At 42.9% G+C, this 27016-nt stretch overlaps 1 protein-coding gene across 10 annotated transcripts in view; it reads right to left on the bottom strand.

Annotated features, from left to right (window-relative positions):
* The window catches only part of wnk1b (WNK lysine deficient protein kinase 1b), a 217388-nt gene that overhangs the window by 92577 nt on the left and 97795 nt on the right, over nt 1-27016 (bottom strand). For all 10 annotated transcript variants that reach the window (XM_086008883.1, XM_086008884.1, XM_086008880.1 and 7 more), the window contains exons 5-8: nt 10944-11032; nt 9507-9726; nt 8880-9219; nt 21-208 (exon numbers count right to left, since the gene is read on the bottom strand). In XM_086008883.1, coding sequence (XP_085865009.1) covers nt 21-208; nt 8880-9219; nt 9507-9726; nt 10944-11032 — 837 coding nt within the window. The remainder of the gene's footprint in view (nt 1-20; nt 209-8879; nt 9220-9506; nt 9727-10943; nt 11033-27016) is intronic.

Raw genomic sequence — 27016 nt, 5'->3', positions numbered from 1 at the left:
ATCCAGCCCAATGTACTTACCCCTGTAGGCTGCTGATGGCCACCAAGCTGCTGTGATGCTGCCTGGACATTTGGAGGGCTGTAAGCAGGGGCCTGGCTGGATGAAATATGCTGTTCTTGAGCGGAACCATAGGCAACAGTTTGACTACAGGTACCATGAGAATCTGAAAATCCAGATGAACTTTGGCCACTGTCAAATGTGCCATCAGCTAAACAAAAGAAAAACAAGCTTTGTATCAAAATGTTACATTGCAAAAAAAAAACACACTATTTGTATTTTAATCAAATCGTGTTTTTGTCTATTTATAGCATTGTTAACTGGTGATGGCCACAACTGGATTAGATCCCAGCTTCGGTTCTGAACTTCGGATTTGAAATCAGGGCATCAGAATTAGATTTCAGTAATTTGTGGTTGTATAATGATATTCATGAACAAGCAGAGTGCATTGATTTTCAGTTTTAATATGCTAGCATCCTTTTCAACGCATAGCTTCATCTCATACCAAAATACACAGGGTTAAAAGACCAATGTCCAGTCCTTCCCAATTGCCCGCAACACTGAACTTCAAATGTATTTGAAAGCAGTTATCTCATTACTTCTAGGGTTTTGAACTAAAATCACTAATAATGACTAAATGACCTGCAAAATTGATACCCTCAACAGGTTTCAAAAGGACAATATATTAAAAATATTAACACTGGGGTTCCTTTACTCTTGGGCCTTTAGTGTTCATGACACTCGTCAATGGCTTTATTACAATACCTGTCCAACAAGTATTAAACTTCTTTTTAAAGCACCTGCAAATTCATCAGTAAAATAAAAGCAGTTGTGAACTATCAAGTATACCAAAACACCTTATAATACTACTTTATTGTATGTAGAGTCTCTTTGAAAGTTTAACCTTTGCTTATAAGCAAGAATTGCTGTCATCTACAGAGGAAAAAGAAAATCAGCTTGGGGATCTTTCCAATTGAGAAATTTATTGTAGACCAGAAAGATAATCAATGTTCAGCAAGAGATTTGTACATAAAAATTGTATTTCTTGTTCCTAAATCCCTTGAATTGCTATGTGCCCATCTCTCCATCTGCAAAGTAAACTGAGGAACACTATAGAAGCCCAAATTGTCTTGTGTTCTCAAAAAAAGAATTAGCCTTGTATGGCAAATGTGCTATTCTAAGAAGAAAGCCCAAGCTCTACACAGCAACAAATGTGCAGCTTCCTACAAAAATGTGAGGTAACAGATAAAAGTTTGATATTACCTCATTACTTTCAAAAATCATAGTTCATTGGTGCACTAAACATATGCTGAATCTACCACCAAGCAATACATTGATCCTTTGTGTCAAAAAGAGGACTTTGAAAGTAACAGCTTAAAATGAGAAACTTAAGATAATATAAGCCTTGGCGGTTCAAATGCTTCGGACATAAATTTATTTACAACCAAATTCAAATCTTAGGTGCAAATTAACTGACGAATGATATGCTCCTCTTGCTCTATGTGGGAATTCAGGGACGCTGCCAGTGTCCCTGACCAACACGTGTGCCAGAAATGCATCCAGCTGCAGCAACTAGCGGGCCGTCTTGGGGCGCTGGAGCTGCGGGTGGATGGGTTGTGGAGCATTCACGATGCTAAGAGGGTCGCGAATTACTCGTACAGTGAGTTGGTCACACCGCAGGGTAGGGCTGCACAGGCAGAAGGGAAATGGGTGACCACCAGGTGGAACAATAGAAGCAGGCAGGTAGTGCAGGAGACCCCTGTGGCCATCCCTCTTTCAACCAGGTATACCGCTTTGGATACTGTTGGGGGGCGTGACTTACCAGGGGAAAGCAGCAGCAGCCAACTTCCTGGCACTGGGGGTGCTCCTGCTGCCCAGGAAGGGAGGAAAACGAGTGGGAGAGCAATAGTGGTAGGGGATTCTATAGTAAGGGGAACAGGTAGGCGTTTGTGGCCGTAGACGTGAATCCAGGATGGTTTGTTGCCTCCCTGGTGCCAGGGTCAAGGATGTCACTGAGCGGCTGCAGGGCATTCTGGAGGGGGAGGGCGAACAGCCAGAGGTCGTGGTCCACATTGGTACCAACGACATAGGTAAAAAGAGGGATGAGGTCCTGCAGCAAGAATTTAGGGAGCTAGGTAGCAGATTAAAGAGCAGGACCTCAAAGGTTGTAATCTCTGGATTACTCCCGGTGCCACGTGCTAGTGAGTATAGGAATAGGAAGATAGAACAGATGAATGCGTGGCTAAAGGGATGGTGCAGGAGGGAGGGCTTTAGTTTCCTGGATCACTGGGTCTGCTTCTGGGAAAGGTGGGACTTGTACAAGTCGGACGGTTTACACCTGAACCAGAGGGGGACCAATATCCTTGCGGGGAGGTTTGCCAGCAATGTTGGGGGGGGGGGGGGGGGGGTTTAAACTAACTTGGCAGGGGGATGGGATACAGAGTGGAGCGATAGTAGGGGGTGATTTACAGCCAAATACGGAAGAAAAAACAAGTCAGCTGGGAAGGCAGAGCAAATATGTGAAGGCAAAAGGAAATATGGCAAGGCTGGAAGGCATTTATTTGAATGCAAGGAGTCTTGCAAATAAGGTGGATGAACTGAAGTTGTTGTTGAACACATGGGAGTACGATATTGTTGCTATCACGGAGACATGGTTGAGGGAGGGTCAGGACTGGCAGCTCAATATTCCGGTGTATAGAATCTTCAGGCGAGACAGGGGGGGGGGGGGGGGGGGTGTAAAAGGGGAGGGGGTGGTTGCAATATTAATTAAGGAGTCAATTACTGCTGTAAGGAGGGATGATATATTAGCGGGTTCCTCTAATGAGGCCATATGGGTAGAACTTAAAAACAAAAAGGGGGCAAGCACTTTGCTGGGAGTGTACTATAGGCCCCCAAACAGTCAGGGGGAGATAGAGGAACAGATATGTAGGCAAATCTCAGAGAAGTGCGAAAATAATAGGGTAATAATAGTGGGGGATTTCAACTTCCCCAATATTAACTGGGATAGTCAGAGTGTGAAAGGCTTAGAGGGGGCGGAATTCTTAAAGTGCATCCAGGAGAGCTTTTTGAGCCAACATGTAGAAAGTCCTACAAGAGAGGGGGCGGTACTGGACCTAATTCTAGGGAATGTAGTCGGGCAAGTGGTGGAAGTGTCAGTAGGAGAGCATTTTGGCAACAGTGACCATAATTCGGTGAGATTTAGGGTGGTCATGGAAAAAGACAAAGACGGCCCGGAAATAAGGGTTCTAAATTGGGGGAAGGCCAGTTTTAATATGATAAGGCAGGATCTGGCCAAAGTGGACTGGGAGCAGCTACTTATAGGAAAATCCACATCAAAGCAGTGGGAGGCTTTCAGAAGGGAAATAGAGAGAGTACAACGCCAACATGTTCCCGTAAAGGTCAAGGCTGGGACCAACAAGCAAAGGGAACCTTGGATGACAAGGGATATACAAAAATGCATTAGGAAAAAAGGGGGGCTTTTGGCAGTTACAAAAGACTAAAGACGGAGGAAGCCCTAGAGGAGTATAAAAAGTGCAGGGGCATACTTAAAAAATAAATTAGGAGAGCGAGGAGGGGCCATGAAATAACACTGGCGAGCAAAATAAAAGGAAAATCCTAAGATGTTTTATAAGTATATTAAGGGCAAGAGGATAACCAGGGAAAGGGTAGGGCCCATTAGGGACCAAAGTGGCAATCTGTGTGTAGAGCCAGATGATGTAGGCGGGGTTTTAAATGAATTTTTTGCATCTGTGTTCACTATGGAGAACGACGATGTAGACATAGAAATCGGGCAAGGGGACTGTGATATACTTGAACATATTAGCAGAGAGGGAGGAGGTACTAGTGGTTTTAGCAGGCCAAAAAGTGGATAAATCCCCAGGCCCAGACGAGATGTATCCCAGGCTGCTGTGTGAGGCAAAGGAGGAGATTGCAGGAGCTCTGACACAAATTTTCAGAACCTCTCTGGCCACAGGGGATGTACCAGAGGACTGGAGAACAGCTAACGTAGTACCATTATTCAAGAAGGGTAGCAGGGATAAACCAGGGAATTACAGGCCAGTGAGCCTAACATCTGTGGTAGGGAAATTATTGGAAAAAATTCTGAGGGACAAAATTAGTCTCCACTTGGAGAGGCAAGGATTAATCAGGGATAGTCAGCATGGCTTTGTCAAGGGTAAATCATGTCTGACCAATCTGATTGAATTTTTCAAGGGGGTGACTAGGTGTGTGGATGAGGGAAATGCTGTGGATGTGGTATACATGGACTTCAGTAAGGCTTTTGACAAAGTCCCGCATAGGAGACTGGTCAAGAAGGTAAGAGCCCATGGGATCCAGGGTGCCTTGGCACGTTGGATCCTAAACTGGCTGAGTGGCAGGAGGCAAAGGGTGATGGTCGAAGGTTGCTTTTGTGACTGGAAGCCTGTGTCCAGTGGGGTACCTCAGGGATCGGTGCTGGGTCCCTTGCTGTTTGTGATCTACATAAATGATTTGGATGAGAATGTAAAAGGTATGATCAGTAAGTTCGCAGATGACACGAAAATTGGTGGGGTGGTAAATTGCGAGGAGAAAAGCCTCAGGCTACAGGACGATGTAAACGGGTTGGTCAGATGGGCGGAAAAGTGGCAAATGGAATTTAACCCTGAAAAGTGCGAGGTGATGCATTTTGGACGGACAAATAAGGCAAGGGAATACACAATGAGTGGTAGGACCCTAGGAAGTACAGAGGGACCTTGGTGTACATGTACATAGATCCCTGAAGGCAGCGGAACAGGTAGATAAGGTGGTTAAAAAGGCATATGGGATACTTATATTCTATGCCTCGGCTAATGAAGGCAAGAGCAGGGAGGTTATGATGGAGCTGTAAAAACGCTGGTAAGGCTACAGCTGGAGTACTGTGTGCAGTTCTGGTCGCCTCACTATAGGAAGGATGTAATTGCTTTGGAGAGGGTGCAGAGAAGATTCACCAGGATGTTACCTGGGATGGAGCGCCTCAGCTATGAAGAAAGACTAAACAGGCTGGGGTTGTTTTCCTTGGAGCAAAGAAGGCTGAGGGGGGACCTGATTGAGGTGTACAAAATGATGAGGGGCATAGATAGGGTAGATAAAGAGGAACTTTTCCCCTTAGTAGGGGGGTCAATAACAAGGGGGCATAGATTCAAGGTAAGGGGCAGGAGGTTTAGAGGGGAGTTGAGGAGGAACTTTTTCACCCAGAGGGTGGTTGGAGTCTGGAACTCACTGCCTGAAAGGGCGGTAGAGGCAGGAACCCTCACAACATTCAAGAAGCATTTGGATGAGCACTTGAAATGCCATTGCATACAAGGCTATGGACCGAATGCTGGAAAATGGGATTAGATTGGACAGGGCTTGATGGACGGCGCAGACACGATGGGCCGAAGGGCCTCTTTCTGTGCTGTATAACTCTGACTCTATGAATGGTTTATCTGCCGAATCCCTCTACACAGCACAGGGTTAATTTGAGACAGCTACCAATTTGCTGCAGATGCGTTCTATGAAGAATGAAGCGAACCAAGTGGCTTACAGTTTAAGTATGTTTACATCAAAATATCTTTGTGGTTGAGTCTGCACTACTTTTCAGCTGTGTATCAGAGGATGCAGTCAGTCAGGCAAGCGATGGGACAGTTTGCAGCTACAGTCCATAATAAACTTTTCCTCAGGACATTTCAAGACAAATGCCACCTTTGCAATGATATTGATTCTTAGAATAATGATATTGTAATGGTCTCTGAACTGATCTAGTCACATAGCAAAATTTAGGTACCACTGAATTGGACTCAGTCTGGGTCCTGAACTGCAATCAACTGTAGAACAATGAAGCACTCCAACAGTAATGGGGATATACATTCAATGGTCAGGATCCAGACTCAACATAGATCCTGAACCGGTTCTAGATTTATAGGGCAAATCAGTCTCATGAAAAAGCACCTGTTGGACTGTGACACCCTGGGAAGCTACTCTAATAAGGCAATTGTCCAGATGCAAATGTCTTGAGACGACAATGTAATGCAAGTAGACACTCAATTTTTCTGTCGTAAAATGTACATTTCTCAAAGTTTTGCGAAATGAGCAGCTTTTAAATCTATTTAGGGAAGAGCTCACTCGTCATACCCTCTTATCCACCACAAGGTAAAATGATCGATCTGAATTAAAAATATATCCTACCAGCAGTGACAGTGGTAGGGAGCTACGATTGGCCTCAGCACAACTGTATTCAAAAGAAACGTGGGGAGGGAGAGAAATCGCTGGCGTCCTTGTCACAGTTGTTATCCAACAGCCCCTGCTGGAAGTACAGGTGTGGATCTTGGATCAGGACAGGACTGTCCTCTTTACCAGAGTGGTTCAAATGTCAAACTTGATACCACATGGAGTAGTTGAGGTGAATAGCGTAAATGCCTTTAAGGGGAAGCCAGACAAGTACATGGGGGAGAAAGGAATAGAAGGATATACAGATTGGGTTAGATGAATTAGGGTGGGAGGAGGTTCATGTGGAGCAAGAACACCGGCATAGACCAGTTGAGCCGAATGACATGTTTCTCTGCTGTAAACTACGTCATTCTCATTTTTTTTTGCCCCAAGTGTTATTACTGCCATCAATGGATTTCCCTATGGAAAACCCCATCTTTAGGCTTTAAGAAGAGGAGGGTTTCCAGGCTGGCCAGGCTGCGCGGATGTCCGCGCACTGACTTCTGCAAACATAGATGAATATACTATGCTTTGGCAGACAGGTGGTGCAAGCGGAGGCTCCTATCCCCAAAGGAAGCGGGGGCAGCAGATCGAATGGTACCATTGAATGTCATGGATGCTTCCTTGGAAGTACATATTTTCCATGGCACTGCAGGAAAGAGGGCATGCCAGGATGATCAGGCAGAGTACTCTGATTAGCGGCACCTGCCAAAGTGCCAATCAGAACTGTAAGCCCTGGCACACCTATCTGGCAACTGTCTTTACAGGATCCAGGTCATCAGAGCTAGATACAGAGCAGTGTCATATGCTGCAAGTACACCTATAGCTAGCATCCAGCACGGAGGTGGCACATCCAGTGGCAGTAATTCCAGCTACAGCATAGATCTTGAGTCCACATTCTTCCAGGCATGCTATGATGCTAACCTACAGGGATGATTGGAGTGGCAGAGAGCGACAGGGGTTGTGTGCTGGTTTGCTCTGTCACATTCCAGCAGATGCATGCCTGCAGCTAGGGTTTCCTGTCCCTTCACTTTTACTTGTCATTTCTTAGTTCCCTCCTCCTTCAACAAACCTACAAGTGGATGGAGATGCCTTCAAAGCCTTCCCAGAGGCTTTAAGAACTTATGTCCCCTATTCTAGCACTCTTAATTGTCCCCATTCCTTTAAATTTCATTAACTGTACATACAGTTTTCTGCTTCCAGGAGTAGTGTACACCCTACACATGTCCAAATTTGTACTTGGGAGCTATGCGAATGGACAAAACCTAGAATACTGTCTGCAAACAGCACACTTCCAATTCAGTCTTTCTAAAACCCACTTAATCATTTCAGTCTAAAGTGCATCTATATTGGAAATTTAGGCAATGGAGTTGAAGTTAGGAATGCAAACATTAAGTTTAAAAATACTGAGGATAGTCTCCTCTCACTGCTGACATTCAGTAAGAGTATAGTTCTGCCTCTCGCCAGAGGAGCTGAACTGTTTTCCCACACTAGGCTCAGGAGTGTTTGTCAGCATCAAATGGAAAGGACACAAAATCCAATCCTACTTGGTGCTAGAATATTAGGAATCAGAACAAGAATATTTTTTTGAGGGGGGTGGAAGAAATAGAAAGAGGAGTAGTGCTATTATCAACATCTACACAAAGAGCATCATATGTTGTGAAACACTTGCTGTGGCTTCAGTAGTGCTGAAGAGATCCTTCAGAAAATCTCTAAGAGCAGACTTCTTTGCAATTACTCCTCTGTGGGAGAGTGCAGATTGGTGATTTGTCAGGAGAGGTCTTATGAATCAGTGGTTAGGCAGGACAAGAATCTTGATTGTTGTTAACTTGGATCTAGTGATAGATACTGAAGCATTAAAAATAAAGCACTTATCAGTCAACAAAATGGCATTAACAATTTTCCAAACTGTAGATTAAAGATTTAACTGTCAAACTTTCAAAAAAACAGGACTTGAAAAATGTATGCAGTATAACTTCACTATTTTGCAGCATACATTAAAATAATCATCTTTGGATATAAAATATTTTTCCTATATGTATGGACAACAGTCTAGACTCAAGAAGGAAAGAACTGAAAGAGCACTCCAGAACAAGACTTTGTAACAGACTGGAAGATAGGTTAAAAAGAAAGTGAAAGGAAGTGATTTTTTTTTAAGTTAGTACCTCCAGATGATTACACCCCGTAAAAATCATGCAAAACTCAACATATTATCTCTCCCAATATCCCTCTACTTCCACCCACTAGCTAAATATCTCTCTCAGTTGTTGCCTCTCGGACAGGAAAACTAAGACCAGGACTTGCAGGTTAGGTTGATTTGGCTATGATAAATTGACCCTTAGTGTTAGGGGATTAAATACGTGGGGTTATGGGGATAGGGTGGGATATGTGTCGGTGCAGGCTCGATGGGCCGAAATGGCCTCTATCTGCACTGTGGGGATTCTGTGACTTCTCCTCCACATGGGGAAAAAGCACAAATTTGCATCCAACATTCTGTGCAAGTTCATGCATAATAACGTTACCCAAGAGAAAGTGACATTTCTCTCATCAGGGAAATAAAATGCAACATTACAAGGCAGATTTATCAATAATGGACTTTAGAAAACCCTGCACAGGTTTTAGGCTAAGGTCGAGTTTTGTTTTGAAACAGTTTTGGTCAAGATTTAATAGGAACAACATACATGTAACAGAGTTTCCAGCTGGCTGATACTGCAGTCGATGCTGATCTGCTTCAGGTTCTTCAGGCTCAACTTGGGTTGGGAGGGTTGTAGGAAGGGCAGAAGGGACTGCAGTAGTGGCTAACTGGGAAGGATGCCCCCCTCCAGTTTGAGAGATACTGGCTCCTTGCTGAGCTTTCTGCTGCTGCATTTGATCATGCTTCTTCTGCTGTTCCTCCAGCTTCTCTTGCTTTTCTCTGACCAACTGACGTTGCTCACGCTTCCGTTTGATCAGAGATACACGATCTTTGATGGCTTTCGCCATCGTTTTGTGATCTCCTTCGGATACAAATCCAGATTCCACCTGAATAAAGCACAATGCCATACCAAGTCAAAAACTGCAATGTTACCACATTTTCAATTCAGAGGAAATTAGGATAGAAAGCCTTCAAGATTGAAAAAAAGATTTGTTCTTGGCAAGGTTCCCGTGTGCAAGTTACATAGCTTACACAGGATTGGTTTACGGGTAAATGATTTCACTTTGATGGTGGGCAATGACAATTACAAGATGCAGTTTCCGAAGTCACAAATGCAGCTGGGACTCAAAAATCGAGCACAGAATTGAGGTTTATAATTAGTGCAATGACTTACCATTTCTTGTGCCACATCCTCCGGAACATCTCTTTCCAAGTCAAATGAGAATTCTATGGCTTCATTATCCTTATACTTTCCTTTAAGCTTCTTAATATCTTCAATTCGTAGCCAAAGCTTAATTGCAACTTTTTCTCCATCATCTTCTTCTGCCAACTCTACGCGAACACCAGTATCTTCCTGAAAGAAGGCATGGCTCAAAAGGTCCTTGATTGCATACCTACAATCCAATTCAAACAAAATATAATGAATAAACTCTATGTTATGCTCATTAAGATAACTGATGTTGGTGCTGGGGAAATGAAACTCTTCCTATTTCAAGAGGTCAACATCAAGCAAATGCAGATCAGGTACAGCACAACCAGATGCAGAATAAAACTCCCTCTAGCCATCTGCCTTAGCCCCAACTTCAGAACAAGAATCCCTACTGCACCAATGACACTTTTACCATTCCCCACACCAATGATCCTGTGGTCTTCTGAATGAGATTGCTAATCAGTAACAAATTATGGACCATTTCGTGCTCTAGGTCTCTGTCCACTAGATTGAGGTTGCCAAACTAATTTCACACATAACCCTTAGAGCCAGCAGACAAAGGAGATTTTCATCCCATCAGTCAAGACTGGATTTGAATCAAAGTCCTTGAGGTCAATTGCCAGTGTCTAATCTACTACACCCAGATGCCCAAATAATAAACTTAATAAAAAATTACCTTCACAAATGCCTTTTACAAATTCTTAATTGGAGTTTCTTCTCCCCCTCTAAACTTCTCTTCCTTTAGATGCACTTTCCTGCAATGTGTTTTCCTTAATCGAGAGGGAGGACAGGGATGATTTAAGCTATGGATTTTTCACTTCCAGCACCAATGTACTTCTCAACTGCCTGAAGACTATCTTCCTTTCTCCTTGGTCCTCTCAAGTAAACCATTATGCCCCAATTGAAAGGGTGGATAAGTTACTTGTTCTCAGACCTCTATACTTATATTTCTTGTTTTCCATGACAATATGGTTTGATTCATTTTCCGATTTCACAACTTGTCGTGACCCTCCTTTTGAAAGGAGCACCATAGTTCAGTTTGGAACCTCCCTAGGAACACTGCCAAAATTGCTCCAGACAGTGAATTCATTCTCATGACTAAGTGACAGTATATACTATGCTGCATGTTGTTCTGCCTGAACACAAACACTAACGGCAGGGTGGCAAATAAATTTCACAGTATATAAATTGAAACTGGAATGAAGAAAACACTAATCACAGCTTCTGACCTGATCTGAACCTAATTGCGAATTCCAGTGATTCTTGCCTGATGGTGCATAACTGCCTTTTGAAAATAACTATCTCCTCAAAACACTAATTTATACACAACTGCAAGACTCATATTTGCAGTTCAGCTTTTAAATCCCACACTGCTTCTACAGCAACTGTCAAGACATTCACCGTTCATCTTTATTCTGGCGGATACATCCTTCGATTATTTCTTTAACTTCAGGGATCGCTACCTTGTCAAAGCTGGCTGGCTTCACCCCCTAACAAACCAAAGGAAAAGAGTGTTAAACAGAAGATAAAAACACAAAAGATGAAAATCTGAAATAACAGTGAATGTTTGGAATGCACATCAGATCAAGTCAATATCAAACAGAAATATGGGTGTGAACCTTCATTACAACTGATTTAACCCAAAACATTAACCTAGCTTGCTCTTGCCAATGCTGACTTTACCATATGTGCACTTTCAGCAACTTCTTTCTAAAAGAAAAATAAATGACTAGTGTTCTTCACTTGGATAATTACTACAAAGTTGTTCCCTTTTAACACCTTTCTGTATGCAAAATATGAAATTGCCAGATAAAAATAACTTTGCCAATGATGGTAATATTTGTTGTTTGAAGTACATTTCCACTGATTTGCAGCTCAATAATAAAAATTAAATTAACAACAGAAAATGCGGGAAAAACTCAGCAGGCCAGGCAACATCCGTGGAGAGAAATTAGAATCGACGTTTCGGGTTGAAACCCTTTTTCAAAACTGGAAAGGAAATGAAATAGATCGAAAGGCAGGGCTGGGGAGGGAACAAAAGAAGTGAATAGACATTAAGAGGTATTCAAAACGAGACGAGATGGTGATAGGACTAGTAAAGAGACAAAAGACGGCTCAGATTAGGTGTGAAATGTACTGGCAGAATGAGAGACAGCTGCCATGTAAAAAAAGAGGAAGGGGGGGGGGAAACCCCAAAACAAAGGGGTGGAAGAAAAAAAAAATTTAAGTAAAAATGTGATAGAGGCCGAGGTTATGATCTGAAATTGTTGAACTCGAGAGAGAGTCCGAAAGGCTGCAAAGTGCCTAATTGGAAGATAAAAATAAAATAATTGTTGGGGGGCGGGGTAAGAGAACTGGAATTCTACCAAAGGAGTGGAGGGCGATTAATGTTATGTCCCTGCTCAAAAATGTTAAGAAGGATAAGCGAGGCTATTATTGACCAGTTAACCTCACATCTGTAGTCGGAAAACTGTAGCTAACTTGGGGATAATATGAGTCAACACTTGAGGATGTAAGCACACTGCAAGTTTAGCATCAGTGCAAAGTGATTTCTGCTTCACAATGAAGGTAACTTGTAGTGTAGCTTTGTACTCGGGGCCTGACCTTTTCAGGAGCAATGCAGGGCAAGCTTCTCTGGAGGGTTGTCCTGCATCACTTTGGTTACACATTGCATGCAGTCTAAATCCAGTGCCTCATAAGCGCTCAGAGGGTCCACTTGATCTTTTGGGTACTTTTTTAACCTACCTGGCCTCAATTTGAATGAGACCACCAAAGGTTCTGCTCTCTCCATTCAACAACAACTTATATTTATATAGTGCCTTTAGCATAATAAAACATCCCAAGGCGCTTCACAGTAGTGTTATCTAATAAAAAAATGACAGCCATATAAGGAGATGTTAGGGCAGATGACCAAAAGCTTGGTCGAAGAGTAAGGAGCGTCTTAAAGGAGGAAAGAGAAGTGGCGAGCTGGAAAGATTTAGGGAGGGAATGCCAGAGCTTAGCATCAAGGCAGTTGAAGGCATGACCACCAATGGTGGAGCATTTAAAAATCGGGGCTGTTCAAAAGGCCAGAATAGGCGGAGCACAGAGGTCTTGGGGGATTATAGGGCTGGAGGAGATTACAGAGATAAGGAAGGGCAAGGCTATGGAGAGATTTGAAAATAAGGATGAGAATTTTACAATCAAGGCATTGCTTAATTGGGAGCCAATGTAGGTCAGCTAGCACAGGGGAGATGGGTGAGCGGGACTTGGGTGAAAGTTAGCACATGGGCGGCAGAGTTTTGGATGACCTCAAGTTTATGGAGGGTAGAACTAGGGAGGCCGGCCAGGAGTGCATTGGAATAGTCAAGTCTAGAGGTTAAATTCATTTAAGTTTCTAAATGTTAGAAGAAAGCTCTACATATGCATGTATTCAGCTAGGTGCAGAGCTCTCTGCTGGGCAGTGCTGTTACAGTTCCACCTAGACAGGAACCATGAATGTAAACAGTTGCGACAACTGTAACCCAGGTAGTTACAGTGTAAATGCATCCCTAGAAACGTAGGCACTAATCAGGGGCAGTGAAAACAGATTTGTAAAGGGCAGGGCATAATAATTGATCGGTTCATCAAAAAATTACTGAGCATACAAAGGAAGTGCTGTGATAACATTGCAGTATCATTGGGCAGGAACCCAATTACTATGCAGCTTTCCAGTCTTCACAACAAAAAAAAACATAACTTTGAAATAAATTCAGGTTAACCAAATAATCTCTGGGTTGAACTGTGAACTATTTAGTTGATGATTATACAAGTCACCATCTTCTTAAAGATTATCAAGAATGTCTATGTGGAGGGAGGGGGCAAGAATGACAGCGCTTAATGTAATATAAGAACATAAGACGTAGGAGTAGGCCATTTGGCCCCTCGAGCCTGCTCATGGCTGATCTGATCTTGGCCTCAATTCCACTTTCCTGCTCACTCCCCATAACCCTCGACTCCCTTACCTTTCAAAAATCTGTCTATCTCCACCTTAAATATATTCAAAGACCCAGCCTCCACAGCTCTCTGGGGAAGAGAATTCCAAAAATTCAAGACCCTCAGAAGAAATTCCTCCTCATTTCCGATTTGAAAGGGTGCCCCCTTATTCTGAAATTATGCCCACTAGTTCTAGATTCCCCCACGAGGGGAAACATCCTCTCTGCATCTACCCTGTCAAGCCCCTTCAGAATCTTATATGTTTCAATAAGATCCCCTCTCATTCTTCTAAACTCCAATGAGTATAGGCCCAACCTGCTCAACCTTTCTTCATAGGACAACCCCTTCATCTCTGGAACCAACCTTGTGAACCTTCTCTGAACTGCCTCCAATGCAAGTATATCCTTCCTTAAGTAAGGAGACCAAAACTGTACGCAGTACTCCAGGTGTGGTCTCGCCAACAACCTGTACAGTTGTAACAGGACTTCCCTGCTTTTATACTCCATTCCCTTTGTAATAAAGGCCAACATTCCATTTGCCTTCCTAATTACTTGCTGTACCTGCATGCTAACTTTTGGTGATTCATGTACAAGGACCCCCAGATCCCTCTGTACCTCAGCATTTTGAAATCTCTCCCCATTTAAATAATAATTTGTTTTTATTTTTCCTACCAAAGTGGATAACCTCGCATTTTCCCACATTAAACTCCATCTGCCACATTTTTGCCCACTCACTTAGCCTATCTATATCCCTTTGGAGATTCTTTGCGTCCTCCACACAATGCCGCCCACAAATAGCCTGATGCCTAGAAATAACTTGCCAACAGTCATTGTGCCCCATACATGAAAAATGACAACGGGTTATGTGCCAGATGAACACCACACCTTAGCAGGAATTAATATCTTCAGTACATGGAGAGAGGGGGGGGGGGGGGGGGGGGGAAAAAGAGAAAATTGGTCAAATAAATATATTATATACTGTGTTTGGAGACAAAGAATGAAGTCCTAATTTTCCTACATTAGGAAACAAATTTTGAAGGAAAGGCACCTTTTATTTGGTGCCACCACAGGGTGCAGCTGTAGACTCCTCCAGAACACCAACAAATGCCTCAGAAAAACTGACCTTGTCGATTGTGAACATACAAAAACTTGGGTTGCATGACTGAGTGTCACAACAGCTTTGCAGTTCAAAGACATAATAAAAACACATTCTGAATACACTTGTTATTACTGCTACGAGATCAGATCTATTAATTATTTTAATCCCAGTTCCATCCTTAGTCCTTTAGAAAAAACACTCAATTACAAAGTAGTAATGTTTACCCTAAACTTGTAGAACATTACTTGGAACCAATAATCTTACTGACAGCAACAATGGGACACAGGTTCTGGACAAAATTCTAGCATGAAAAGTAGTCATGAAAAAAATTAGCTGCACAGAGCAAGAAAAGTCAACTTACAACTGTGCAATTGCTCATCAGAATATCCATATTTCACAAACGTCACATTAGAGGAGCACATTTAAGAGTACAAACTCATTCTTTAAACAACCCAATTCATCATCCATTACCTTGCAGTTAAACCAGCAGCAGAGATATTGGTTCACTGCAAATAGATAACCATCAAAAATATGTTGTTGTGATGTTAGGAGGGCTCCAATTAAATCTTCAGAATTTTGAATAGGTGTACAAGCATGTTGTTTAAAACACTGACAGCAAAGAAGAAAAAATCTCTCCTTTCCACCCTTCATCTGGTTATCCTTAACTTCAAGGCCCAAGGTTACATTCTTCGTAAAAGGAGCTAATTGCTTCTAGCTTCAGCAAAAAATGCAGTTAATCGTGTCACCATTTTGGAACATAGTCATACTTGATTTTCAGTAGCATTGCACACAGGGACAGTCCTGCCCCAGTCCAACACCTTAAACTTAAAATTCTTAACATGTTTAAATCCCTCCATGGCCTCACCCCTCCCTACTTCTGTAACCTCATAGTCCCCTCCACACAACTCTGTTTCTGGCCCTTTGTGCATTCATCCTCCCTTCCCCTCAGCATTGGGAGCCTTGCTTGCAGCCACTTAGGCTGGGCTATGTGAGGAGGCACTTGGTTTAATGTCTGATCCCAAAGACGACACCTCCGACAGGGCAACACTCCCCTTAGTACTGCATTGGAGTGTCAACTTAAGATTATGTGCTCAAGTCTCTGGAGCGAGACTTGTGACTTGAACCTACAACCTTCTGACCCAGAGGTGAGAGTGCTACCACTGAGACAATGCATAAATTGATCTGCTATATTGCCACCACTGTGTAATTACAGCATGACAAGTTTAGGTATACATTTGGAAATGTGGACAAAAGACTTTACAACAAAAAAAAGGTTGACAAATGGAAGCAAGGATTCTGATTAGGCACTTTACACCATTCCGGACTCAATATCGAGTTCAACAATTTCAGATCATAACCTCGGCCCCTATTATATTTTTTATATATTTTTTATCCATACCTTTGGTTTGTGCCTTTTCCTTTTTTTCTCTCCCACATGGCAGCTGTCTCTCATTCTGCCAGCGCATTTCACACTTCATCTAGAGCCATCTGTTGTCTCTTTACCTATCCTATTACCATCTCGTCTTGAATATCTCTTAAGGTCTCTTCACATCTCAGACCTTCCCTTTTGTTCTTTCATCCCCTCCCCCATACTGGCCTTTTAATCTGTTTCATTTCCTGCTTTTTTCTCAGTTCTGAAGGGTTTTGACCTGAAACATTAACTCTGTTCCTCTCTCCACGGATGTTGCCTGGCTTGCTGAGTTTTTCCAGCGTTTTCTGTTGTTAAGGATTTATAGTTAAGTGTGCACAGATGCAAGATTTAATACATTATAGACTGACAAAAATATAATTCTTCAAGCTGCAAATGGTGTTATGCCCTAATATAGCAATCTCCAAAATATTGTTTTAAAAAAAATTACTCCATGTTGCAATTTACAACTGATGATTTTGAATCAAATATACATGTATTGTTACTTCCATTCAAGGCATCTGATTGGGTTCACATTTTCCTAAGAATCATGTTTCAGTTGCAAACTATGATGAAAGGAAAAATGTGCATGGGTTCAAAAAAGACAACCCTTTCCCAGTTTGCTCATGTGCAACTCCTGGGAGTTGGTTAAAATTTTAAATACTTGATTTTGCATCTGATCTCTGCAATATCAAAATTTGTTTCACCAAGTATTTACCATACTAAAAAAAATTCTTCTTGGGATGACACAGACAAGGCAGTATTTATTACCCACCCTTAGTTATCCTGAGGGCATTAAGAGTCGACCACAATGTGGGACTGAAGTCACATGCAGGCCAGATCAAGCCAAGGAGGCAGGTCCTTCCCTTAGGACATTAACATGAGAACATAAGAATTAAGAGCAGGAGTAGACTATACAGCCCATCAAGGCTGCTCCTCCATTTAATAAGACCATGGTTGATCTTAGACCTCCGCTCCACTTTCCCGCCCAATTTTCATATCACTTGATTCCCCGGAGTCCAACAAACTATCTGTCTCAGCCTTGAATATACTCAACGATTCACAGTCCTTTGGGGTAGAGAATTCCAAAGATTCACAACCCTGAATAAAGAAATTCCTCCTCACCTCAGTCTTAAATGGTCGACCCCTTATCCTGAGACTATACCCCTGGTTCTAGACTCTCCAGCCAGGAGAAACAACTTCTCAGCATCTACCCTGTCAATCCCCCTCCGAATCCTGGGCCGTAATTTGCGACCTCTATGGGTGCGTACATGCCCGTAGAGGCCGTGCAAGTTCCACGTTTAGACATGTGAAACGCATGCGCGAAAACCCGGAACTTGCGATCAGTCAAGAATCTTCAAGCGTGTAAGAGTAAACAGGTCTGCAAAGCACAGAGCCGTCTGCACAGAGCGGGATTAAAACGGAGTGTACTTAGAGTGTTTTATTTGGGAATTTGGAAAGAATGGGAATTCTAAGAGGGGGAGGGAGTTGCTGCTTCTTGCCTACAACTACTTGTAGTGCTTTGTGTTACAGGTAGACAGTTAATTCCAGTACCCATAACTTAATCTAGATCAAGTAGTCAAAAAACTACACTGTTAACGAAGTTACCTAATTACAAATTTAAATAAATTCAATTAAATAAAACAAAGGTCCTATAGGGATGGCAGTGCAGGTGGTGTGCCGCAACTGCAGCATATTGGAATTTGTGGAGGACATTGTGATCCCGGACAAACACGTTTGCAGTAAGTGCCTGCAGGATGGATGACCAAGCTGACCATGGCACCGTGGTGCAGGAGGCCATTCAAGTGGGGGGAGTGAAAGGGAATGTAGTTGTGGTAGGGGACAGTATAGTCAGGGGGATAGATACTGTTCTCTGCAGCCGCGACAGAGTTCAAAAGGTTACGTTGCCTGGGTTAAAGAGATCCCCTCGCGGCTGGAGAAGAACTTGGAGTGGGAGGGGGAGGATCCAGTTGTTGTGGTCCACGTAGGAACCAACGACCTAGGTAGAACTAGGAATGAGGTTCTGCTGAGAGAGTTTGAGGAGCTAGGATCCAAATTAAAAAGCAGAACCTCAAAAGGTAATAATCTCTGGATTGTTACCTGAGCCACGTGAAAATTGGCATCGGGACAGATTAGAGGTTTAAATGTGTGGGAGGAAGGGGTTTCAGTTCATGGGGCACTGGCATCAGTACTGCAGAAAGTGGGAGCTGTTCAGTTGGGGCAGGCTCCACTTAAACAGGGCTGGGACCAGTATAACTAAGGCAGTAGACAGGGCTTTAAACTTGAAAGGTTGGGGCGGCGGAGGGTGGAAGAAAGGGTGGCAGGATTCAGAAACGAGTAAATTTAAAGCAGCCAGAGAAATGTCAAGGCTCTAGAGTAGAGTTTTCTGTAAAAATAAGCAGTGTGGGTCAGGAAGAGAGAGAGAGCAACAAAGATAATAGGGCATCAGTGACTACGGTGAAAAATTAAGTCAAAGCTAAAGGCACTACATTTGAATGCGCGAAGCATTAACAAAATAGATTAATTAATAGCGCAGATAGAAAAGAAGAGGTTTCATATAATAGCCATTATCGAGACGTGGTTGCAATGTGACCAAGGTTGGGAACTAAATATTCCAGGATACTTAACTTTTAGAAGAGATAGACAAAATGTAAAAGCAGGAGGAGTAGCCCTGATAATAAAGGATGGGATAAAGACAGTAGAGAGAAAGGATCTTAGCTCCAAAAATCAAGTAGTAGAATCAGTTTGGGTGGAGCCAAGAAACAGCAAGGGGCAGAAAACATTGGTGGGAGTTCTTTATAGGCCCCCAAACAGTAGTTGCAATGTAGGGCAGAGTATAAATCAGGAAATTAGAGGCGCATGTAACAAGGGTAAGGCAGTAATCACGGGGGACTTTAATCTACATATAGACTGGGCAAACCAAATTTGCAGTAAGTGTGTGGAGGACGAATTCATGGAATGTATCCAAGATAGTTTTCTCGATCAGTATATTGAGGAACCAACTAGGGAACAGGCTATTTTAGATCTAGTATTGTGCAACAAGAAAGGGTTAATTAATAACCTTGTAGTAAAAGGGCCTTTAGGGAAGAGTGACCATAATATAATAGAATTTTATATTGAGTTTGAAAGTGAAAGTGATTTAGTTAAATCCAAAACTAGGGTCTTAAATCTAAACAAAGCGAACTACGTAGGTATGAAGGGCGAGTTGGCTAAGGTAGATTGGGAAACATTAAAAAGGTATGACAGTGGACAAGCAATGGCTAACATTTAAATAATACATAATTTACAACAAATATACATTCTTTAAGGCACAAAAACCCCACAGGAAAAGTGGCCCAACCGTGGCTAACAAGAGAAGTTAAAGATAGTATTAGATCAAAGGAAGAGGCTTATAATGTTGCATTAAAAGAGTAGTAATCCTGAGGACTGGGAGGATTTTAGAATTCAGCAAAGGAGGACCAAGAAATTGATAAAGAAAGGGAAAATAGAACGAGAGTAAACTAGCTAGAGACATAAAAACAGACTAAAAACTTCTATAGGTATGTAAAAGGAAATTAGCGAAAGTAAATGTGGGTCCCTTACAGGCTGAGACAAGAGAAATTATAATGGGGAATAAGGAAATGGCAGAGAAATTAAACAAATACTTTGTGTCTCTTCACGGACGTAAAAAACTTCCCAGAAATAGTGGAGAATCAAGGGTCTAGCGAGAATGAGGAACTGAAAGAAATTAGCATTAGTAAAAAAAATTAGTACTGGAGAAATTAATGGGACTGAAAGCAGATAAAGCCCCTGGATCTGATGGCCTACATCCTAGGGTTTCGAAAGAGATGGCTATAGAGATAGTGGATGCATTGGTCGTCATTTTCCAAAATTCCATAGATTCTAGAACGGTTCCCACGGATTGGAAGGTAGCAAATATAACCCCACTATTTAAGAAAGGAAGGAGAGAAAACAGGGAACTACAGACCAGTTAGCCTGACATCAGTAGTAGGGAAAATGCTAGAATCTATTATTAAAGACGTGATAACAGGGCACTTAGAAAATAATAATAGGATTGGACAGAGTCAACACGGATTTATGAAAGGGAAATCGTGTTTGACAAATCTGTTGGAGTTCTTTGAGGTTGTAACTAGCAGCATCCCCGGGGAAAGAGCCTCTGCGTGCGGAGAGTTGCGCTATTTGCCCAACTTCTGCCCAGCGAATGCCCTTGAAATTCTTATGCCTGGTAAAAGCAGGCGCAAGAGCTGCTTTTACCACTAAGTTAAAAAAAAAAATAGAAGTGTAAAATTTTATCACTCATTTATACATTAAAAAAAACCCTGTCTAATAAGTCAAAAAATTGAACTTGTTTAAAATATTTAATTAAACGGCATTTTAATTAATTTTGAATGTTATTTAAAAAAAAACTTATTTCATGTGTTTATGTATTTAAGTGATCCCCATTCATACTTGCGAGTTCCGTACATACAGAATCCCCTCAAGTATGAATGCGGATTTCCCTTCTCATTGGTTGGGCCAGCCCACGTGATCGCGGCATTCTGGAGAAGCCCAGGAGCGCGAGTCTCTGTACCACCAGGTAAATTCGGAGATTTTTAGCAGCTTGGGGGCATCCACCTGCGGGAAGCCTCCAACCGCAAATTTTGGGCCCTTATGTTTCAATAATATCACCTCTCATTCTTCTAACTTGATCGAGTTTTTTTGATGAGGTAACAGAGGGTTGAGAAGGGCAATGCGGCTGACATGGACTTCTAAAAGGCGTTTGATAAAGTGCCACATAATAGGCTTGCCAGCGAAGTTGAAGCCCATGGAATAAAAGGGACAGTGGCAGCATGGATATGAAATTGGCTAAGTGACATGAAAGAGAGTAGTGGTGAATGGTTGTTTTTCCAGACTGGAGGAAGTTATACAGTGGTGTTCCCCAGGGTCGGTACTCGGACCACTGCTTTTCTTGATGTATATTAATGACTTGGACTTGGGTGCACAGTGCACAATTTCAAAATTTGCAGATGACACAAACCGTGGAAGTATAATGAACATTAAGGAGGATAGTGATAGACTTCAAGAGGACAGATAGGCTGGTGAAATGGGCGGGCACGTGGCAGATGAAATTTAACGCAGTAAAGTGCAAAGCGATACATTTTGGTAGGAAGAACGAGGAGAAGCAATATAAATTAAAGGGTACAATCCTAAAGGGGCTGCATGAACAGAAAGACCTGGGGGTATATGTGCACAAATCATTGAAGGAGGCAGGGCAGGTTGAGAAAGCTTTGAGAAAAGTATATGGGGTCCTGGGTTTCATAAATATAGAGGCAGAGAGTGCAAAAGCAAGGAAGCTATGAAGAACCTTTAATAAACACTGGTTCAGCCTGAACTGGAGTTGTGTGTCCAATTCTGGGCACTGCACTTTAGGAAGGATGTGAAGGCATTAGAGAGGGTGCAGAAAAGATTTACGAGAATGATTCCAGGGATGAGGGACTTCAGTTACGTGGATAGACTGTTGAAGCTGGGGTTGTTCTCCTTCAAGCAGAGAAGGTTGAGAGATTTGATAGAGGTGTTCAAAAGCATGAGGGATCTAGACAGAGTAGATAGAGAGAAACTTCCCATTGGCAGAAAGGTTGAGAACCAGAGGACGCAGATTTTAGGTGACAAAGGCGACAAGCGGAAAAACTTTTTTTACGCAGCGAGTAGTTAGGATCTGGAATGCACTGCCTGAAAGGGTGGTGGAGGCAGACTCAATCGTGGCTTTCAAAAAGGGAATTGGATAACTACCTGAAGGGAAAAAAATTGCAGGGCTACAGGAAAAGGGCAGGGGAGTGGAACTAGCTGAAGTGCTCTTGTAGAGAGCCAGCATGGGCTCAAAAGGCCAAATGGCCTCCTTCTGTGCTGTAATCAATCTATGACTTGAGCGCGCATAGACCCAATCTACTCAATCTCTCCTCATAGGACAACCCTCTCATCTCAGGAATCAATCTAGTGAACCTTTATTGCACCGCCTCTAAGGCAAATATATCCTTCCTCCAATAAAGAGACCAAAACTGTGCACAGTACTCCAGGTGTGGTCATGCCAAAGCCCTGTACAATTATAGCAAGACTTCCTTATCTTGTACTCCAACCCCCTTGCAATAAAAGGCCAACATTCCATTTACCTTCCCAATTGCTTGCTGTACAGGACACCTAAATCTCTCTGAACTTCAACATAATAGTTTCTCACCATTTAAAAAATATTCTGTTTTCCTATTCTTCCTACCAGTGAATAATCTCACATTTCCCTACATTATACTCCATCTGCTACCTTATTGCCCACCCACTTAACCTGTCAATATCTCTTGGCAGACTGTGTCCTCCTCACAGCTTACTTTCCCACCTAACTTTGTATCGTCAGCAAACCTGGATACATTACACTAGGTTCCTTCATCCAAGTCATTAATATAAATTGCAAATAGCTGAGGCCCAAGCACTGATCCCTGCATCACCCTACTAGTTATAGCCTGCCAACCTGAAAATTCTCTGTTTATCCTTACTCTCCGTTTTCTGTCTGTTAACCAATCCTCTATCCATGCTAATAGATTACCCCCAACCCCATCAGCCCTCATCTTGCATAACAACCTTTTCTGTGGCACCTTATGAAATGCCTTTTTGAAATCCAAAGATACTACATCCACTGGCTCCCCTTTATCTACCCTGCTAGTTACATCCTCAAAAAAATAATAAATCTGTTAAACTCGATTCCCCTTTCATAAAACCAAGTTGATGCTGCCTAATCATATGATTTTCTAAATGCCCCGTCACCACTTACTTAATTTGGAAATTAGTTGGGGTTTTACAACAATCCAGAAGCTTTTGTGGTTATTTTTCTCTGGTGCCAGTCCACAAATTACCTGATTAATTGAATTAAATTTCACAATTTGCCAGTGAGATTTGAGCTTAAATTCTGGGTTGCTAATCCTAGGAACATAGGAACAGTAGTAGAGCCTGTTCTGCCGTTCAGTGAGATGGTTGATCTGTGACCTAACTCCAGAAACCCGCCTTTGCTCCAAATCCCCGAATACCTTTGGTTAACAGAAATCTATCAATCTCAGGTTTAAAATCAACAACTGACTTAGCACCAACTGCTGTTTGTGGAAGAGAGTTCTAAGCTTCTACCATCCTTTGTGTGTAGAAGTGTTTCCTAACATCACTCCTGAAAGGCCTGGCTCTAACTTTTAGACAATGTCCACTAGTCTTAGATTCCCTAACCAGCAAAAATAGTTTCTCTCCATCTACCCTACCAATTCCCCTTAATATCTTGAAAACTTCGATCAAATCACCTCTTAATCTTCTAATTCCGTGAATACAACCCTAACTTGGGTAGACTCTATTCGTAATTCAACCCTCAGAGTCCAGGTATCATTCTAGCATCAAGGCCAATATATCGGAAGCAGCATGCTATAGAAAGGGCTAAGTGATTCCACAATCAACGGATCAGATCAAAGCTCTGCAGTCCTGCCACATCCAGTCATGAATGGTGGTGGACCATTAAACAACTAACGGGAGGAGGCTCCATGAGCATCCCCATCCTCAATGATAGTGGAGCCCAGCACGTGAGTGCAAAAGACAAGGCTGAAGCGTTTGCAACCAACTTCAGCCAGAAGGGTGGAGTGGATGATCCATATCGGCCTACTCCTGAGGTCCCCACCATCACAGAAGCCAGTCTTCAGCAAATTCGATTCACTCCACGTGATATCAAGAAAAAGCTGTGCGCACTGGATACAGCAAAAGCTATGGGCTGTCGTGCTAAAGACTTGTGCTCCAGAACTAGCCGTGCCTCTAGCCAAGCTGTTCCAGTACAGCTACAACACTGGCATCAATCTGACAATGTGGGAAACTACCCAGGTATGTCCTGTCCACAAAAAGCAGGACAAATCCAATCTGGCCAATTACCGCCCCATCAGTCTACTCTCAATCATCAGCAAAGTGATGGAAGGCGTCATCGACAGTGCTATCAAGCGGCACTTACTCACCAATAACCTGCTCACGGATGCCCAGCTTGGGTTCCGCCAAGACCACTCGGCTCCCGACCTCATTACAGCCTTGGTCCAAACATGGACAAAGGAGCTGAATTCCAGAGGTGAGGCGAGAGTGACTGCCCTTGACATCAAGGCAGCATTTGACCAAGTCTGGCATCAAGGAGCTCTAGTAAAACTGAAATCAATGGGAATCAGGGGGAAAACGCTCCACTGGCTGCAGTCATACCTAGCACAAAGGAAGATGGTTGTGGTGGTTGAAGGTCAATCATCACAGCCCCAGGAGATCGCTGCAGGAGTTCCTCAGGGCAATGTCCTAGGCTCAACCATCTTCAGCTGCTTCATCAATGACCTTCCCTCCAACATAAGGTCAGACATGGGGATGTTCGCTGATGATTGCAGTGTTCAGCGCCATTCACAACTCCACAGATAATGAAGCAGTCCATGCCCGCATGCAACAAGACCTGGACGACATTCAGGCTTGGGCTGATAAGTGGCAGTTAACATTCGCGCCACAGAAGTGCCAGGCAATGACTATCGCCAACAAGCGAGAGTCTAACCACTTCCCATGGGTTGCGAAGGGGTGGAACGTTTCCGGTAAATTTTCCATGGGAAGTTTAGCTTGGGAATTTTGCCCAAGAAAGCACATGCTAGCATAATATTGTTTTTTTTTTGTATTTCTTTCATTTTTTCCCCCCACAGATCCTCTCTCAAAATTACTAACAGATGAAATCTTAATTATTAAGGAATTTCTTAATCAATATATGTTAATCTTTTTACTTAGCTTGTTTTAATAATTACAAGTTGTGTGTGTGACTGTGAACAAATGTGTCCTGATTGGTTGGATGAGCGATTAGCTCCCTCTATTGGTGATGTAGCATCGTGCATGCACAGGTCATGCTTCCATCACATGGAGCATCACGAAAAATTCACTCACCCTGTTGCAGTCATGCTGATCGACCACAGTTCGACACAAGAGACGAATGCCCTTTATTTCTCTGCATAGAACAATGCCACGATTACCGTCGGATGTGTGGAAACATTTTACCCCAGGCATAAAAGATGGAAAGACTGTGTACATGTGCAAACACTAAAAAACCAGATGTAAAGAATGCCACAAAGATGCAGCAGCATTTATCCAAATGCAACAACTTCACTCAAAGCTCACAGCAGTCAGCCCAGAGTTCCTCTGCTTCCATTCAAGAAGATGATGGTTCACATTCAACATCAGGCTCCTCATCAGCAACTCCTGGCCCACTTGGAAGGTTCTTTGATACAATGGGTAACCATAGCCAGAAGAATGCAGATGAGTGCCTTGCTCGAGCTGTATATGCGACAGGCTCACCGCCAATGTGTACTGGAAGAGATTTTTCAATGTTATTCGCCCTGCATACTGTCCTCCCATCAGACATGCTTTGTCTACTTATTTGCTGGAGGCTGAGTATAACAGAGTCCAAGGAAAGCTCAAAGAAACAATAGAGGGGGCAGACTGTGTTGCAGTTATCTCAGATGGGTGGTCAAATGTACGAGGGGAGGGCATCATAAACTAAGTCGTCTCCACTCCTCTCCCAGTGTTCTTCAAGAGCACAGACACGAAGGACAACAGATACACAGGCACATACATTGCTGATGAGCTGAAAGCGGTCATCAACGATCTTGGATCACAAAAGATCTTTGCAGTAGTTACTGACAATGCTGCGAATATGAAGGCTGCTTGGGCTCAAGTGGAGGAGGCCTACCCTCATATTACGTCTATTGGGTGCGCAGCTCATGGGCGCAACCTGCTCCTCAAGGACATCATGGGTTTGAGAACCATGGAAACACTGTACAAGAGAGCCAAGCAAGTTGTTAAGTATGTCAGGGGAAAACAGGTAGTTGCAGCAACCTACAACTCCAAGCAAACGACAAAGAACAAGAACACCACACTGGAGCTGCCCAGCAACACTAGATGGGGTGGCGTTGTCATAATGTACAACAGTCTTCTGGAGGGTAAGGAGTCGCTGCAAGAAATGGCAATATCCCAGTCTGGGGATATGGAAACCACCATCAAAAAAATACTGCTGGATGATGTGTTTTGGGAGAGAGTGGTTAGCAGCCTTAAACAACTCTCACCAGTAGCGTCTGCAATTGCTCAGATTGAAGGAGATGATGCTGTCTTGTCTGATGTTCTCAGGATTTTTGCTGATTTAAGAGAACAAATCAGCATTGCCCTACCCACATCCCTGCTGCTCAAAGCAGAGAAGGCAATTGTTCAATTCATACAGACACGTCAAGAATTTTGTGTCAAGCCAATTCATGCTGCAGCATACATGCTGGACCCAAAGCATGTCGGGAGACCAATACTTTCTGGAGAACAGATCAACAGCACTTACAATGCGATTTCTACCCTCTCACGCCACCTCAATCTGGACGTGGGCAAAGTTCTGGGAAGTCTGGCAAAGTTCTCTACCAAGCAAGGTCTTTGGAATGGGGATGGGATATGGGAATCATGCAAGCATATCAGTGCACATACCTGGTGGAAGGGACTTTGTGCATCTGAGGCCCTGTCACCCATTGCATCAGTGATACTCCAAATCCCACCTTCATAAGCAGCCTCTGAATGAAACTGGTCACTTTGGGAATACGCATACAAAGGTGCGCAACAGGCTGACTAACAAGAGAGTGGAGAAACTGGTGGCTATCCGGACAAACCGACAACTTATTGAGCCAGATACAGAAGTGTCCACCACACAGCTAGACACTGACACAGAGGAGGAAATGGACACGTCAGAGCCAGAGTCAGAGAATCAGGAGGAGCAATGAGGAGTAGAAGACTCAGAAGACTCATGAGTAGAAGACTCAAAGGGACAAAATAAGGGCAAATTACAGGCTAAATAAGCTGACGCTCTTTTTATTTTATTTTAGATGGGTCTTTTTTGTGGGGGTTCAATAAAGTTCAAAATTATGACCTAAATAAAGTTTTGAAAGCCTGTTTTTATTTGTATGGAACAGTATGTCTATTTTGATGACAA

The sequence above is a fragment of the Somniosus microcephalus genome, chromosome 16 (genome assembly GCF_052327205.1).
Source record: "Somniosus microcephalus isolate GS21.2 chromosome 16, FLI_Smic_1.0, whole genome shotgun sequence".
Lineage (NCBI taxonomy): Eukaryota > Metazoa > Chordata > Chondrichthyes > Squaliformes > Somniosidae > Somniosus > Somniosus microcephalus.
The sequence above is the reverse complement of the archived record's forward strand: the minus strand, read 5'-3'. Positions and strand labels throughout refer to the sequence as shown.